General features: G+C 39.4%; 1 protein-coding gene across 1 annotated transcript; it reads left to right on the forward strand.

Annotated features, from left to right (window-relative positions):
• Nucleotides 1-1,556: 1,556 nt before the first annotated feature.
• Nucleotides 1,557-15,519, forward strand: TTPA (alpha tocopherol transfer protein; the record flags this gene model as incomplete). Its single annotated transcript, XM_079533033.1, has 5 exons — nt 1,557-1,733; nt 9,470-9,623; nt 10,900-11,093; nt 13,591-13,701; nt 15,340-15,519. 5 exons carry the CDS (start codon nt 1,557-1,559, stop codon nt 15,517-15,519), a joined length of 816 nt encoding a protein of 271 aa, XP_079389159.1.
• Nucleotides 15,520-16,285: the final 766 nt, after the last annotated feature.

Raw genomic sequence — 16,285 nt, forward strand, 5'->3', positions numbered from 1 at the left:
TTCTGATTCTTTGTTTCTTCTTATATTCCCAGCTTGCTTTTCCCTCTTGATCTTGGGTGGCTCCATACTTCCTGGAGACTTTCTCCTGCCTGCCATTCTCCTGCTCACCTCCACTCAGCCTTCAGTTCCGTTTCTGAGCTTGTACCATTTGCTGCAACACTTTTTCCCTGTTCAGTTCCCTTGAAGCTCATTTCCTGTTCAGTCCCCTTGTGAGTTCTTGCTGTACCCTCTTTTTGGAAAGACTATTCATGGTCCTTTTTATCCACCTGAATTTTGTTAGGTAGCTTTGGATGCATTCAGAAAACTGAGGGGGATGCCTGCAGACATTTCAGCAGTATGGAACAGTCCAAACAGGTATGATCAAAAAGTAATCAAATATGAAGTGTATCTGCACAGAGAAGAGGAAGATAATACAGAACAAAGTTTTGTAAGCTTCTTAATAGTCCTCATGAATGGTATGTTAAGTGATGAGGCTTTTAACCTAAGCAGGGCAAGAGATCTCAAAGGAAGCTTAATCAAAGGAAATGGCTACAATAAAAATACCATTGGGAGCAGTGAACTCTTTGCCTTCGTTAACTGGAGCTTGCTGCTGGCCAGCAAAGTTGAATTAGCTTCCTCATGCAGACTGAATATATATTTTCATCACTGGGCTGCACCTCGAGCACTGCATTCAGTTTTGGGCCCCTCGTTACAGGAAGACATTGAGGCTCTGGAGCATGTATAGAGAAGGGCAACAAATCTCTGAAGGTTCTGGAGCACAAGTCTTATGGGGAGCAGCTGAGGGAGCTGGGGCAGTTAGCCTTGAGGAGGACCAGGGGAGACCTTATCACTCTCTACAACTGCCTGAAAGGAGGTTGTGATGAGGTAGATGTCAGTCTCCCAGGTAAAATTAGAGGGGAATGACCTCAGATTGTACCAGAGGATGTTCAGGTTGGACATTAGGAAAAAATTTCTTCTCAGAATGAGTGGTGAAATATTGGAACAGAGTGCCAAAGAGGCGGTGGAATCACCATCCCGAGAGGTGCTCAAGAAATGTGTAAATGTGGCACTGAGGGACATGGTTAGTGGAGATGGTGGTGATGGATCAAAGGTTGACTAGATGATCTTGGTGGTCTTTTCCAACCTTGATGATTCTATGATTGGGTGCTCCAAGATTTTATTTTTCCCCCAGAAGCAGCATCAGGCGGGTGGTGCAGGCACTCAGCGCCCAGAGACACCCCCAGAAGGTGCTATCACATGTCACCCCTATACCCCTAGGGGACAGGAATGGGCAGAGATCCTCTTATGGGACTATAAGCAATAAAATAAAAGAAATACAGAACAGTGTATGAGATGAGTTAAAGCCTAAACATCTAAACGCTGGTGAAGTTCATAAAAGTTAATAAATAAATAAATAACCTGGTTGGTGACGAGGCCAACCGGACCAGGCAGGACCGCCCGTTTTCCTCCCGCCCCCGCCCAGGAGGGTGCGGAGGGGTTAAGCCCGGCCGGGGGCGGAGGCAGCCGGGCTGGGCCGGGTTTTTGCTTGGTGCCTCCTGATGGGGCCGGGGACAGGCATGGCGCAGCGGCTGGACGAGCTTCCCGACCACTCGGCGCGGGTGCGCGAGGCTGTGGCCGAGCTGCGACAGCGGGCGGAGGCAGAGCCCGGGCAGCGCTGGCCGCAGCCGCTCAGCGACGCCTTTCTAGTGAGGTTCCTGCGAGCCCGAGACTTCAACCTGGATCTGGCCTGGAGGGTAAGGGGAAGCGGGAGCCCTCGGGACACCGGGGTGCTTGTTTCAGCTGCCTAGCCCCTGGGTGTGCTCGGGTGGGCAGTGATGCTCCTGAGGGTGTTGGGAGCCCGCAGCAGGCATTTGAGTGGGTGAAGCGTACTGCCAGGTGGGTCAAGCAGGGCATTTGGGTTGTAGCGCATTGCTCATCTGCACACCTACAGAGCAAAGACGGGAAGACGTGCAGCGCGGCCGGTAGCTTGGTGCGATCCCACTGGCAAAGGTTCTGGTACCTGCAGTAAGGTCACAGCTCAGCTAACAGCATCCTTCCAAGAGCATCGTTACCTTGCTTTTCCTGCTCGGGCTATTAGTAACTCGTATGTCTCCTAGTTTTGCTACAGGTTTCTGTCTGTGAAATTTCTCTTTCTCTTAGAGTTTGGTAATTTAGCAGGCCTTGGCGAGTTTTGTTCCATTCCTATCTGTTGTATGGCTTGTTGCCATAAAGACGTTGCATGCCTGTTTTCAGCAGTCAAAAGTACAGAGTGTTATCATTTCTTTTTTACAGAAAGATCGATAACCACTAATTCATCTCAACAGAAAGTATTTCCAAATCTTTCCAGGGCAAAAGCTTGTGCCAACTGTAAGCTGTGTTTTAATGGAACTTGATGCTGTTGACATAATGTTGCCCAACACAGCTTACCTTTTATTTTCTGCTTCTGTATGCTGTCGACCTTCCAAGTTCAGCATTGTGTGTCAGTGTAACTGAAGACTGTTTGCACGTAAATATAGTGCATGATCAAGGTGGTAAAAAAGAACACTAGAAATTGAATGATGCTCTTAACAGTAATTAGCTTTAATTATATTGTATGTTCTTTTCATGAGGTTTGTGTGACAGCTTTAAATCTCAGCAGAAGAATGAGCAAGTCAAGACAGATTCCTTTGGCTGTTCATGCATCTTATTGTTGCTCTAAGTTCATAACATGGCTTATATCAAATGTCTAGAAAAAATTGTAGGGCTCTACCTTTCTTTTCTTTTTTTTCCCAGCAAAGCCCTGCCCTCTTTTTTTTTTTTTTTTTTTTTTTCCCCTCCTGTATTGCTGGATTCCAAAAAGTAGAGTTTCATGACAGTGATACATTCTCCAGCTTGTGTTGTAGTACTGGAAATTGGAAGTGCTGGAAGTAGACATGGCAGTGGCACTCAAGAGTTTGGCCCATAGTTTTCTGCACTTTCTTGAGTGTAGTTACAGAATCACAGAATGGCCAGGGTTGGAAGGGACCTCAATGATCGTGAATCTCCAATCCCCCTGCAACATGCAGGGACACCAATCTCCCCATTAATACTAGAACAAGCTGCCCAGGGCCCCATCCAACCTGGCCTTGAACACCTCTAGGGACGGGGCATCCACAACCTCTCTGGGCAGCCTGTCCCATCACCTCACCACTCTGTAAAGAATTTCCCCGACATCCAACCTAAATCTTCCCTCTCTCAACTTAAAATAATTTCCCCTTGTCCTGCTGTTATCTACCCTTTCAAAGAGTTGATTCCCCTCCTGCTTGTAGGTTCCCTTTAGATATTGAAAGGCTGCAATGAGGTCACCCTGCAGCAGCCTTTTCTCCAGGCTGAGAAAAGCCCAGCTCTCTCAGCCTGTCTTTGTAGGGGAGGTGCTCCAGTCCCCTGATCATCTTTGTGGCTCTGCTCTGAACTTTCTACAACAGATCCCTGTCTTTCTTGTACTGGGGGCTCCAGACCTGGACACAGTACTCCAGATGTGGCCTCACAAGAGCAGAGTAGAGGGGGACAATCACCTCCCTGTCCCTGCTGGCCACCCCTCTTCTGAGGGAGTTGTTGTTAGATGTGCTGTAGATAGGACTACATGGAGTGAGAGGAAGGGCAAGTTGGATGTCAGGAAAAGATTCTTCATCAGTGTGTGGTCAGGCCCTGGAGCAGTATCCTCAGGACAGTGGTATTTGCACCAAACTGATGGAGTTCAAGGAGCGTTTGGACAAAAGTCTCATACATAGGGTTTGATTTTGTGTGGTCCACTGTGGATCAAGGAATTGGACTCAGTGATCTTTGTGGGTCCCTCCTGTGATTTTTATGACTAGTCTTCAAGAGTGTGGTATCTAAGCCAGGTTTAGAGACGGAGTCTCCAGAGTAGTAGGTTTTTATTTTTCTTTTTTATACTCTTTGTGAGAATCAGCTCGCTAGGACTGGGGCCCTACTGTCAAGGCATTTTATAATCTCTTTGGAATCTCTGGGTCTCTTTTGATTCCTAGCTCTCAAATTCTTGTTTGAATACATATGTGTTCTAAGAGTTTTCAGCATTTAAGAAAATCACATGTTGAATCTTTCCACAGATTTCTTTTTCCATGTGTATTCAGTATTCCGCATGCCAGCTGACATTGATGTCTAGCTCTTCGGAAGCAGCACGGGAAGAAAACAGAAATAAATAAATAGATAAATAAATAAATGTGTTTGTCTGCAATCGGTATATTCTAGAAAAGCCCAAGAGGATTATTATGCAAAAGTCAGTGGTGATTGTAAGAAAAAGATTCATCAAACCCAAATGAGACCTCATGCGATGAGGTTACGTTTTTGCTTCATCCTAGACAGTGTCCTCCCGTCATCTGTCTAGATGGTGGGTGACCCCTCCTGCCCAGAGAGATATTCCCTCTCAGCTTTGAGTTCAGTCTGGTACAACATAATTTTCCCCACCAGGAAAATGGCACTACTGCATGGTACTTGTAGACTTGTAGGCATGATCAGAGTCTGTGGCTCACCAGTGTCTGTGACCAAAAGAATGGAAGCTTTTCTCCACCATTCTTCTTACTATGGGCTTATACTTAGCTTTAAATATGAATTATGAGTTCGGTTACTGAACTGTTTTGTGATGCATGCCAGGTTAATATGTAACTCATATATCTGATTATTGGCCTCTCAGGAGTTGGTTTATCAACATTTGGAAATCTTCCAGAAAATAATCAGTTAGGGGGTGATTCCATTTCAGAATCATTTACTGGAACAGAAATCTTTTACATTTTTCTTCTAGCAGTTCTAGACTTGCTTTAAAGTACTAAACTATTTCTATATGTCATCCTAGAAAAAAATCCACTGCTGAAATAGCTAGTTGGAGCTGAAGAACTCAAACAACTGGAAGTGTGCATGTTTTGAAGTCAATTATATATCTAAGTAAGCTCAGCAGCAGACTGTTCTTGAAATAGAAGAAAATTATTTTCCTGCATTTTTGAATCAGAGGAAAGATTTGGCTACATTCCTTACCTTTGAAAGTGGCTGGAGAGGAATGCATGATCCCTAATTACTTAAGTACATACTCCCAGAAGAAGAGGTGAAATTAAGCAAATATTTTCTGCTATAAGATTTAAAATGCGTGAATGTTACCAGTGAGAATGCCTGTAATCCTTAAATCCTTCATAAAATTCTGACAGATTTGTCTCCAGGAGTGTGAAGAAGGTCCTTTGACAAGGGCTAACAACAACTGTGACATAACACGTGAAGCCTTGAATATGCCAGTAAGATGTTTTCCCGTCCAGTGAAACTTGTGGGCAGGACTTACATCCCCCCAAAACTAACACTGAGGAGGAGTGGTGTTGTATTGTTTTAGCTTCTTTTACTTTTGCCTTTGTAATCCCTGTGAGAGATAAAAGCAGGAATCAGATTTTAATGCTGCAAAAGAATTAAACTGCAACGCAGGGCCGTGGGTCACCATTAATTGAAATAAAGCAATGATTTTAGTCCTTTTTAATGTGCCAGCTACGTGAGTATGTTTGACTTTCTTTCTGTGATCAAAAGCGCTGACACTTGGGTTCAGTAGTGATATGTGAAATCTGGAGAACGAGCAGCCTCTTTCCTCCATACATATTTTTGCTTAGTGCATTTTATTATTGCCTTGTGTTACATCCTGAAACTCTGGGATGAAGCTGATTCTCAGTGAGCTTGGGATACTGTCTTGTACTTGACATGAATTATACTACAGGGAGAAGAATGAGTGTTTTTAAATTCAGTAAAAGTGCAACAGTGAAACACCAGCATCAAAGTGTGTGTGTGTGTGTGTATATGCATTTATATGTTTCTATCCTTAAGTTTAAACTGTTGGTTACTCCATCGAAGATTGTAATTAAAAAATGTTTTTCCCTGAACATAGCGTGTGCTGATACAGCTACTGGCACAGTTGAAACTTAATCTTGCACCTTTGTTAATATGGATAGTTATCAATCAGGAAAAATAATTGGTTACATACATTAATTTTTGTAAGATAAATTATTTTCTAGTTCTTTTAATTACAAGTACTAAGTTCTCTTTCCTTTGTTTTACGTCATCTGAAATGTGAATTAATCAGTAACATTGCTATCTCTGATGTTAAGAAATCTGGAACTATCCCCAAAAGACCTCGGGAAAAATCTCTCGATGCTTAACTCCAGACAATGGAGTTTTTCATCCAGCTTTGCTCATTATCAAATTATCTTGCATCTGTTTTCAGATGCTCGACAGATTTTTAAGTAAGTTATTCAGTTTATATATACAAATAATTATATACAGATGTTTTTTCTTGTGAATGCATGAGTGATATTGATTGTAATGAATGCTTTTGTTTCTCCTGATTATGTTAGGTTGATTTATCTTCTGCATTCAGGCTGATTATTATGAATAAAACTTACACTTTTCTTTGCTATCTTTACAAAAAACAAAACAAAACAAAAAAAACACCAAAAAAAGCAAAAAACATTTTCCTATCTTTTAAATATTCTATATTGATTTCTGTCTTTAAGCAGTGTTAATTTAGGAATTTTCAAAATCAAGTAAAACTGTAAAATCCACTGCTAATTTTTGTATTCAATTATGTTTAATAATTAGTCATGTAAGTGGCTCTGTGTGACTTGCGAATGTCCAGTAGCTGAGAAAGTGGTTGTTCACAGAAAATAGCTGCAAATTAGTTGTGAATGCTATGGAAAGTTATCTAATGCTGATCTTTAGTTCAGAACTAAGTCATCATTTCAGGTAATTAGATAGGATAGTTTTTAAGATCAGAACTATTCATTTGAGCACTTTGTGGCTTTCTGGAAAAGGGAAGAATGTTTGGAACTTAGCTATGTCTGTGTAAAAAGTATCATGCCATAGAGGAAGTCATAAGTGTTCTAACTCTGTGTTTATTCAGTCATGAACAATCAGTAGATAAATTATGTTTTTGTAAGTATCCTTAGCGCGTTGCAGTTTGTGAACAGTATTCCTTTTCTTCTCAGTCCAGAATTTGAGGGTTTGATGTTTCTGTCTAGGAAAGTGTTAATGTTCATGAAAAGAAGAAACTAACTGAAAGCTGGGATTATTCAGGGTATTGGATGAACCTATATTTATTCTCATCTTGATTTTTTGGCAGGCAGCTCTTCAAAGAACTGCTTAAAATATGTGATTGTTAAGTAGGTTCATTATGATGGGGTGCACCTGATGTTAGAAGGGACAGACTATGAAGCAGAAGATGTTTGGATCGTCCTTCTGTGGTTGTTTGTGTGTTTTTTGCTGCTGTTTAAGTGTCTGTGTTGGAAAGATGAAGGAAAATAACACAGTATGTAAACAGTGCTGTCTGGTTGGCACACTGCTTGGGATTGTTCCACAGTGCCCTTTGTAAGGAGTCAAATTCCAGCAGAGTGAAATAATTGTAGTACCTCTTCTGGCCTATCTTTGCAATCAGTGAATTTCTTTTCCACAAATTAACTTGGTTTCCTTCACTTCCTGCCCTGTTTGTTTACATTAGCCCAATTATATGAGGTCAAAAGACTTTTAGTACAATATGTTAGCAGTTAAGTGTTTCTGTTTACAGTGTATGGTCTAGAGTAAGGCTTTTATCAGTTGGCTTGTTTCCAAGTCAGATGGGATTCTGGTGTGGCAGATGGACTGTCCCAGTTTTGTACCTACAAGTACATACTTACAGGCAATATTTCCAGAAATGATACAGTTAATTGCGGATCAGCGCATCATCTATTTGTACGTAAATTATTTTAACAAACAGTTTTGTCTAGGAATAGGCTTAAGCTGAGGAAAACTTGTTTGTATGAAACAATATAAGAAACTTGAAAACAAAGGAGAGGGTTAGAAATTACTAATGTTAACTGTGTAACATAAACAAGCTATGAGGTACGCAATGGTGATTCACAGGTTTTGCATTACCAACCTAGCTGATACTGTGATATTCCAAGGAATGAATTCAGTATCCATTGAGGTTCCTTCCTGCCATTCTTTCTATGAAGACAATGAAGAAAATGATCCTTGCATAGATATAAGAAGTTTGGGGTTTTATTAAAGGTTATGTTTTATTAATAGGAGCTGACAGTTCTTTTAATTCTAGTTCTAGCTTCTGTTATGGAATATGGTATAATTTAGAAATAAGTAAATATGAATTAACAGAATTAAAGGAGAGTTGGTTGATGTTTTCATTTCTGTGAGCATATTTGATTTGTGAAACTATACTGAGGATCAGATTACTTTTGCTGTTGAATGTAACAATTTGAAAGAGTAGCCTGTCTATTCTACCTTTAAGATTTTAAACTTTGATTTTCTTTTCTTGTGATACAAGATACTGAAAAATTCTGATTCATTTAGCTCCTTTGAAAATGATAGGAGTTCAAGCTGTAGTTGTCTGGGACATTTTAATACAAAATTTTGCATTTAGATAGCCAGAGTTATCGCTCTGTTCTTCAAACTCAGCGCTGGACAACTTAGCGCAGTGATAGAGCAGAGGCAGATCATCGCTGATGAACAGAAGACAATCTTGCAAAGCTTCCTACCTACCTATTCAGAATGTCATAAATAACTTCAGTTGCAGACAATTGCTGCTCCTTTTCTTCACCACCACTTAACTTCTTTATTTTAAAAGGAAAACTGTAATAAGACTTTGGAACTACCACATCACCAATTTAATTTTTAACTATCCATCTCTACCTACAATCACTTCTCACAATAATTCTGCTAGCTAGATGTTTCCTCAGAAAGAAACTCCTTTAACTGACTGTTCCTTAAAAGTTAGACCATTCCATTTCAACATATAGCCCTCCCCGTCCTTCACTAGCGCTAGCGTATGTTGCCTCCTTCCAGCCCTAGAAACAAGAGCAGCTGTGCTCCTCACAATGGACAGGATCTCTATTGTAGTAAAACAGGTATACATTATTTCCATTCTGAGGGAGGAAAATTGTCTGATAGATAAAGGGAGTGAAGGCTCCACTACACTTGTATTTTGCCTTATCTAAGGAGTAGGAGGATTTTGAAAATGTACTTCATATATGCTGATGACCATGTGTATGTCAAATGGTAAAATGAAATTATTAATAAATGTATGTATGAAGTAAGCACGTCTTTTGCAAGGTCAACAAAACTTGTATGATTCAGATGAATTATCAAACTGAATAATCCTAAATGTAACCTGAGAACTCTTTTCTATTACTGTTAGTTTTTTAATGCTTTTAAAGTTGAAACTACTGGTGATTTCTACATAGCCTGATTTTCTTTTCTAACACAAAGTAATAACTGTATTCCATTAATGAGTTGACAATTCTAAATACATAACAACTCACTAATTTGTTCAAGTATAACAGCCTTCTGCTTCTCTGAGCAATTTGCTTTGAATACACAATGAAATGACAGCTAATTTAATGAATTAAACCTCTGGCTGTGACCACATATTGAAAATATGGTTTTTATCTGTGCTTTTTTATGTAGTACCTGATGGATATCTTACACGTTGATTTTTTTCTAGTTACTGAAGAATTACCAGAAGTGGAGAATTGAATGCCCAGAAATAAGTGCAGATTTGCAGCCATCTTCTGTCCTTGGTCTATTGCATGCTGGCTATCATGGAGTTTTGAGATCAAGAGACCCATCTGGAAGCAAAGTTCTAATATACAGAATTGGTGAGTGACAATATTTCTTGGACCCATTTCATACCTGGCTCTTGTACTAATTCTTTTGTGTTTGTTTTTTGTTTGTTTGTAAATTATCACAATTTCAGCAGTAAAATAGAAATATGTAATGGGTGTAACATCAGGTGTTGATAAAATGGAAGGTAACATGAGAATCTCTTAACTAGAAAGGTAGTAATTATTCTCCCTTGTTAGAAATACTTTTAGGTTAACATAAAGATGTGTTTATTGAGCAGTAATAATTATATCATTTGATTCTAGCATGGCTAAAGTTATACATTCTTTTCTGAAGCTTTTCAGTTAAGTAGAATTCTTGTTTGCATCAAAAAACTACTAAGGTTAAAAGCCTAAAACTTACAAGAAGATGTAATTATTTGGTCTCAAGTTTCCAAACAGTAATTTTCTTTCCATGGGAATTCTAAAATCTGTGTTCTGAGTGGTGGAGATGCAGTACAGAGGGGAAAGAAAGAATGGAAAAAAGGCGTACGCCTAACGTACCAACATTTAGCTTAGATGCAGATGAGTTTGCCGAGTCTTCACCATTTAGATACAGCTGGAGAACCCTGTATAAATTATGCCCTGAAGATCTTCAGTTTGCTTTGATGCTTTCCCTAAAGTCTTAATAATAATAATAATAACAATAACAATAAATCACATATTGCCACATGTTGGACAGAGAAATGATTGTTACCAGCTTTCAAATAATTGTTTTAATATTGTCTGGTCTAGTAGAATGAAATGTTTTTCTTTGCAAAGCTGTGCTCTCCAAATATTGAGCCCAGTGTGAAGGCTTATCCTGTGCAATTCTTTGCTCAGGTCTCAAAAAAGCAAATGGAATTCACTGAGGTGAATTGGTGGTATTACTGTATTGAAGTAAAATTATGTGGATTGATGATCTGTGTTTTTCTTTTAGAGTTCCTGAAGCCCATAACCAGTGATTAGCCCCTTTGAGCTATGCCATGCTTCTCTTTGGTTTCTGCTAATGGGACTGTTATTGTCTTAAGCTGTTTGTGGCAAAGCCTTGTACTGGAGGCTACAATTGTAGCAACATACTCCACTCTTGTGTCATTTATAAAATTAGTGTGAAAGATGAGTGAGAGAGCAAGCATAGAAGAGAATTTCTGCACTGGCAAATCTGTTTATTTCAGAATTTTTGATACTGAATGTTTACTTTTCCCTGAGAAGTATATGAGAAGCAGTAGGAAGAGAAAGTACAGGTGTATGCTGTATGCTTGTGGTTATGCAGTGCAATGTACTAATTCCTCAGGACAATGGGATCCCACATTATTTACGGCATACGATGTGTTTCGTGTCAGTCTGATCACATCTGAACTCATTGTAAAGGAGATTGAGACTCAGAGGAATGGAGTCAAGACTATCTTTGATCTTCAAGGGTGGAGATTTGCTCATGCATTTCAGATCAGTCCAGCAGTGGCCAAGAAAATTGCTGCTGTGCTCACAGTAAGTACAGCATACTGCTTTATGCTGCTTCACTGCTATAACTCCCTATTTTTCTTCCATCTGAAGTTTTTCCTTCTGTAGACCTTCTTAGAGGTCATGCAGTTTGAAAGAACAAAATTTTATATCTGCGAAAAGTCAGATAACTCAGGCATATGCTTTGCTTATTTTGACTTAAGTATGCTCTTGTATGGCAGCAAATGCCCTTTAACCTCTGATATATTATTAAAATTCCACTGACCTGTTACAATACAAGAATTTCTTGAGCAGATAAAGCCTACTTTTGCAAGGATCTGTTCAAAGTTTTTTTTTTTTTTTCCTTGAGACTTAGAGAAGATGAAAAATAGGATGCTTTAAGTGCAGTTCAGACCAAGTGAGTAGTACTTGTTGGCAAGTATGGATGATACTAGAAGACATCCATCTGTTCCCAACAGCATGTGGCATTTGTTTTGCTTTTGTTTCCCGATGAGTTATTTTGTGCAACTCATTGTTACCTCACCTCATTTTCACAAAACTTGTAGGAACCTTACTGTCTCTAAGACTTTTTCCTTTCTGTCAAATTCAGTTGAATTTTGACAATGGATTTGAACAAAAAGAGAGGAAAGAGACAGAGAATTGGCAGGCAAGCTACACTGTTGTCATGTAATCCTACTTTCCTTCAGAAGTTAAGCTGAAAATCAGTAATGATAAAACTGTTAACCTATGATGTAGAAACGGGCTAGGGAGATAATCTCTCAGTAATCAAACCTTGCTTTGGTTTGGCAAGGTTTGTATCTGAGGGTAATTCAGAGCTTAGTCAGCGAGCTAATAGCATCAGAATTTCATCAGCTCTTCCTTCTTGATCTCTGCTGTAGAAGGAAACCAGCAAGTATTACAATTTTTTTTTTTTCATCTAAAGTAAGAAAGATATTGATGTTTATATGATCCTGGGCCAATTCCATGAGAACAACAGTTGAGAGAGTGTTTCTGCTGATTTCTGAGGTAGTAAACAAGTTGTTAGTAATTTTATAACTTTGAAATTGAGAGCAGAAAGGAAATAGAATAGGATTTGCAATTAAACCTGAAGGTTTCAATCCATTACCTTAAATGAGAATATTCTTTGAATAGAATGGTTCTATCTTACTACAGGTTTGTTTGTTGTATGTTTTTCAAGTTTCTAAGTGTTTCTTATAGCAATTGACAAAAAAAAAAAGACAGAAAAAGGATTGCATTTCCAGTGTTGTTTTCTTAGAACAGGAGTAAGCTCAACTGATTTTTCTTCTTTTTTTTTTCTTTCTTTTTTGGATCCTCTTCATCATTCTAGGTGGGTTTGTATGTTTCATCTAAAGGTTGTTTTTAGTGATCAATATGCTTATAAGTAAAAATTTAGGAACCTTGGCTTTTACCCTAAGTTTTTCTTGTGAAATGTGTCTTTCTTGCAAATTGCTGTATTGTGTGGAGAAACACGTTAATAGAAAGGAAATAAATATAATACAGAGTAGAAACTATAGCAACATCAGTAGGTGACATCATCTTGATGAATATCAGTTACCTTGAGGCCAAACCAAATTCTTTTGTGAAGAAGAAAACAGTAGGCTGTAAACAAATGATAATAACGTGCAGTAAGCCTAAAATCTGACAGATTTAAGGTCTTTATAATACATTAAAGTTTAATAGGATTTGCATTGAAGAAATGTGCATGGGTTTTTTTCTTATCCATAGAAGAGTGTATGATATAGCCATTTTTATAAGCACCAGTTGCAGCATAGTAGTATCATGTGGGATTTTACAGGAGTTATTCTTCCCCCGTTGCATAATACTGTCCTTGTACATTGTTGTTATTTCCTTTCAGGTCGAGAAGTTGTGGGACTTCTATATGAAATTTGAACCCAACTAGTAGTATTCAAATTATGAGGGCGTATGGGAGATTCAACTTTTATTATAGGGTTTGTCCCTGCCTATAGCTGGCGGATTGGAACTAGATGATATTAAAGATCCCTTCCAACCCAAACCATTCTATGATTATCACAGTAATCTTGCTGTAACGTTGAATTTCAGGCTTGGGTAAATTCACTAATTTCGAGACTCCTCTCTATATTTAACTTATAACCACTGATTTTGCTGTTTTTATATCTATATATTCTTCTCTGGGGTGTGGGAACTCCCCAGAGTTGCCAGTGAAAACACATGGCTAGATAGCTTTTTGGTAAAGTAGCAGCAGGATCTTTGCTACTGTACCTCAGAAGAAAAACTGAGACAAAGCTTTGTATACAGTACTTACGTGGAATTTGTTGTTGCTTTTATAGTTTGCCTTTCCTTGTTAATTTTTCTTCTCTCCTAGTGAGAAGAACAAAATGTAATTTCTTAATCAGTGTAAACTAAGAGTACTCCACAGTGCAAGAATTAGCAAGGCTAGGAGGAATACTTGGAGGAAGACTAGATAGTTTCAGACTTGTCTTTCACGATAGAATCTTTTAAATAATTTCTTTTTCTCATGCTTTTTTTCATGTGTTCTTGACAGGATTCCTTTCCACTAAAAGTTCGAGGTATCCACTTGATTAATGAGCCTTTATTGTTCCATCCAGTCTTCGCTCTAATTAAGCCTTTTCTCACTGAAAAAATAAAGCAACGGGTGAGTGCACACAAACATTTATTTCTACCACAAAACCCCTATGCAACAATCTACGACACTTCCCTTAAGATCTGAACTTTGAAGAGGAAAAATCATTTTAGTAAATCGCTTTAGTACTATAGTGGCCCCTGTAATCTATCTGTAAAACATCTGCAGTTATCAATAATGTAACAGTTGCTGTTGTCACTCAGCCCTGCAGAGAAAGACCTGGGGGGCCTGATGGATGAAAAGCTTAACGTGAGCCAGTAGTCTGCTCTTGCAGCTCAGAAAGCAAATGGTATCCTGGGCTCCATCAGAAGAGGGGTGGCCAGCAGGGACAGGGAGGTGATTGTCCCCCTCTACTCTGCTCTTGTGAGGCCACATCTGGAGTACTGTGTCCAGGTCTGGAGCCCCCAGTACGAGAAAGACAGGGATCTGTTGTAGAAAGTTCAGAGCAGAGCCACGAAGATGATCAGGGGACTGGAGCACCTCCCCTACAAAGACAGGCTGAGAGAGCTGGGCTTGTTCAGCCTGGAGAAAAGAAGGCTGCAGGGTGACCTCATTACAGCATTTCAGTACTTAAAGGGAGCCTACAGACAGGAGGGGAATCAACTCTTTGAAAGGGTAGATAACAGCAGGACAAGGGGAAATGATTTTAAGTTGAGAGAGGGAAGATTTAGGTTGGAAGTCAGGGGGAAGTTCTTTACTGTGCGAGTGGTGAGGTGCTGGAACAGGCTGCCCAGAGAGGTTGTGGATGCCCCGTCCCTGGAGGTGTTCAAGGCCAGATTGGATAGGGCCCTGGGCAGCCTGGTCTGGTATTAAATGGAGAGGTTGGTGGCCCTGCATGTGGCAGGGGGATTGGAGATTCATGATCCTTGGGGTCCCTTCCAACCCTGGCCATTCTGTGATTCTGTCACTACTCTAACGACTAAAAAATACAGTAACAGGGGGTTTAAATAACTTGCTTAAGATCACTCAGCATATCTTCTGCAGAATTAGCAAGAAATAGGTCCCAGATCTCTAGATTCTCTGTCTACGGATGGCAGTGAGAAATTGTCAACGAATGGTGTTAATAATCAGAACATTCTTGTCAACTGTTAATAAGAAACCTATAAAAGGTGTTTTTTTGACCAAAAGTAATGAAGAGCGCTTCAAGTTAGCTCTAATAAAGCAGGAAATTAGCAACCAAAACTACACCATTCAGAGGTTAAACTGGAGAAGAGCAGTCCGATCTGATTTAATTAGAACTGAATTACATGGACTGTAATATAAGTCAGAGGATAGTTTCTTCTGAATATCCTTGTCGCTTGTTTGAACCTACATACCTTGTACATAATGTTGTCTTCTAATGTGTGTAGCAGGACCAGATAGTAATGGCCAGGTGCTGTGCACTTTTTTTCCCCTGGAATGACTGATAAGCAAGTACAGGACACACCTCAGGACTAGACCAAACCCCAGTCCCCCCTGGTACAGATTTTAGCTATATGGGTGTAGTGAGTTTTGGACTTAAACTGTACTTCCTCACTGAAGGAGCTCATTGTGAACACTTGTTTAGTGGAACCAATCTTAAGTGCTTGTATTGCATTTATTTGCTGTCTGTTTTTACTCGTGAGTCTAGAATTCATACTGAAGTAAATGCTTTTTCATATTTTGTTTTAGGTATATATGCATGGAAGTAACTACATGCAGAGTCTGACTGAACACTTTCCAGTCAGCATTCTCCCGCAGGAATATGGGGGGGAAGGAGTCCCCTTTGAAGAGCTGGCCAAGGAATGGACCGACTTCATAATGGCATCTGCAGAGTATCTCCAGAGCATTTCTCTGGTTGCCCATGAATAAACTTCTGAGAGTATTCTATCAATTCCTGAAGACTGGAAGTGGAAATAAATTCGATATAAAATCTTTCTTGTAAACTTGAAATCATAGTAAACGAAAGCAGAATGTCTTTTCAGAGCAGAATTACAATGACTGCACTCCATACTAACTGGAGTATATCAATATGTATGTCTGAGTAGACTAATGATTTCTACATGTTTGTAACTGGTGAAGTTGCATGCCAGCTTCACCAGTACATTGTACATTGTATATCAGATATTGATACTGCTCCTGTTAAGTCTTGGAAGACAACTCATCTATATTAATGCAGTCCAGAACCTTATGCTTAGTTCTTCTATCTTGGCTTGTCAAGATGATAAGATACAAAGCCAAGTAATTAAAGTAGAACAGAATATAGATGGGGTAGACTAGATGCAGAAGTATGAATACAGGCCTAATTTACAAGTGGGGGCCTGCTTTTCAAATCAGTTCTCAGGGAAATGGCTGTTTTGTTAGTTTGTGCTGCTAAGATTACACAGTCAAATTATGAATTAGTCATCAATACTGAAACATTTGTTATCTTTGTGCTGCTTATGCAGCCTCCCTTTTTGCACTAATTGACACAGTAATCGTGAGGATTCGTGGGGAAGATGAGGAAAATGCCATACACATATCCTTCAAAGGAGAGTGTGAGTCAGGAGGAACTGGTCAGAGAGTTAAAAAAAAAGTAATAATAAAATTGAATTTTGATTTTCTTTCTTCAAAGAGATAATGTCTGTGGATAAGCTAT

Source organism: Tetrao urogallus (assembly GCF_951394365.1).
Source record: "Tetrao urogallus genome assembly, chromosome: 3".
Classification (NCBI taxonomy): Eukaryota; Metazoa; Chordata; class Aves; order Galliformes; family Phasianidae; genus Tetrao; species Tetrao urogallus.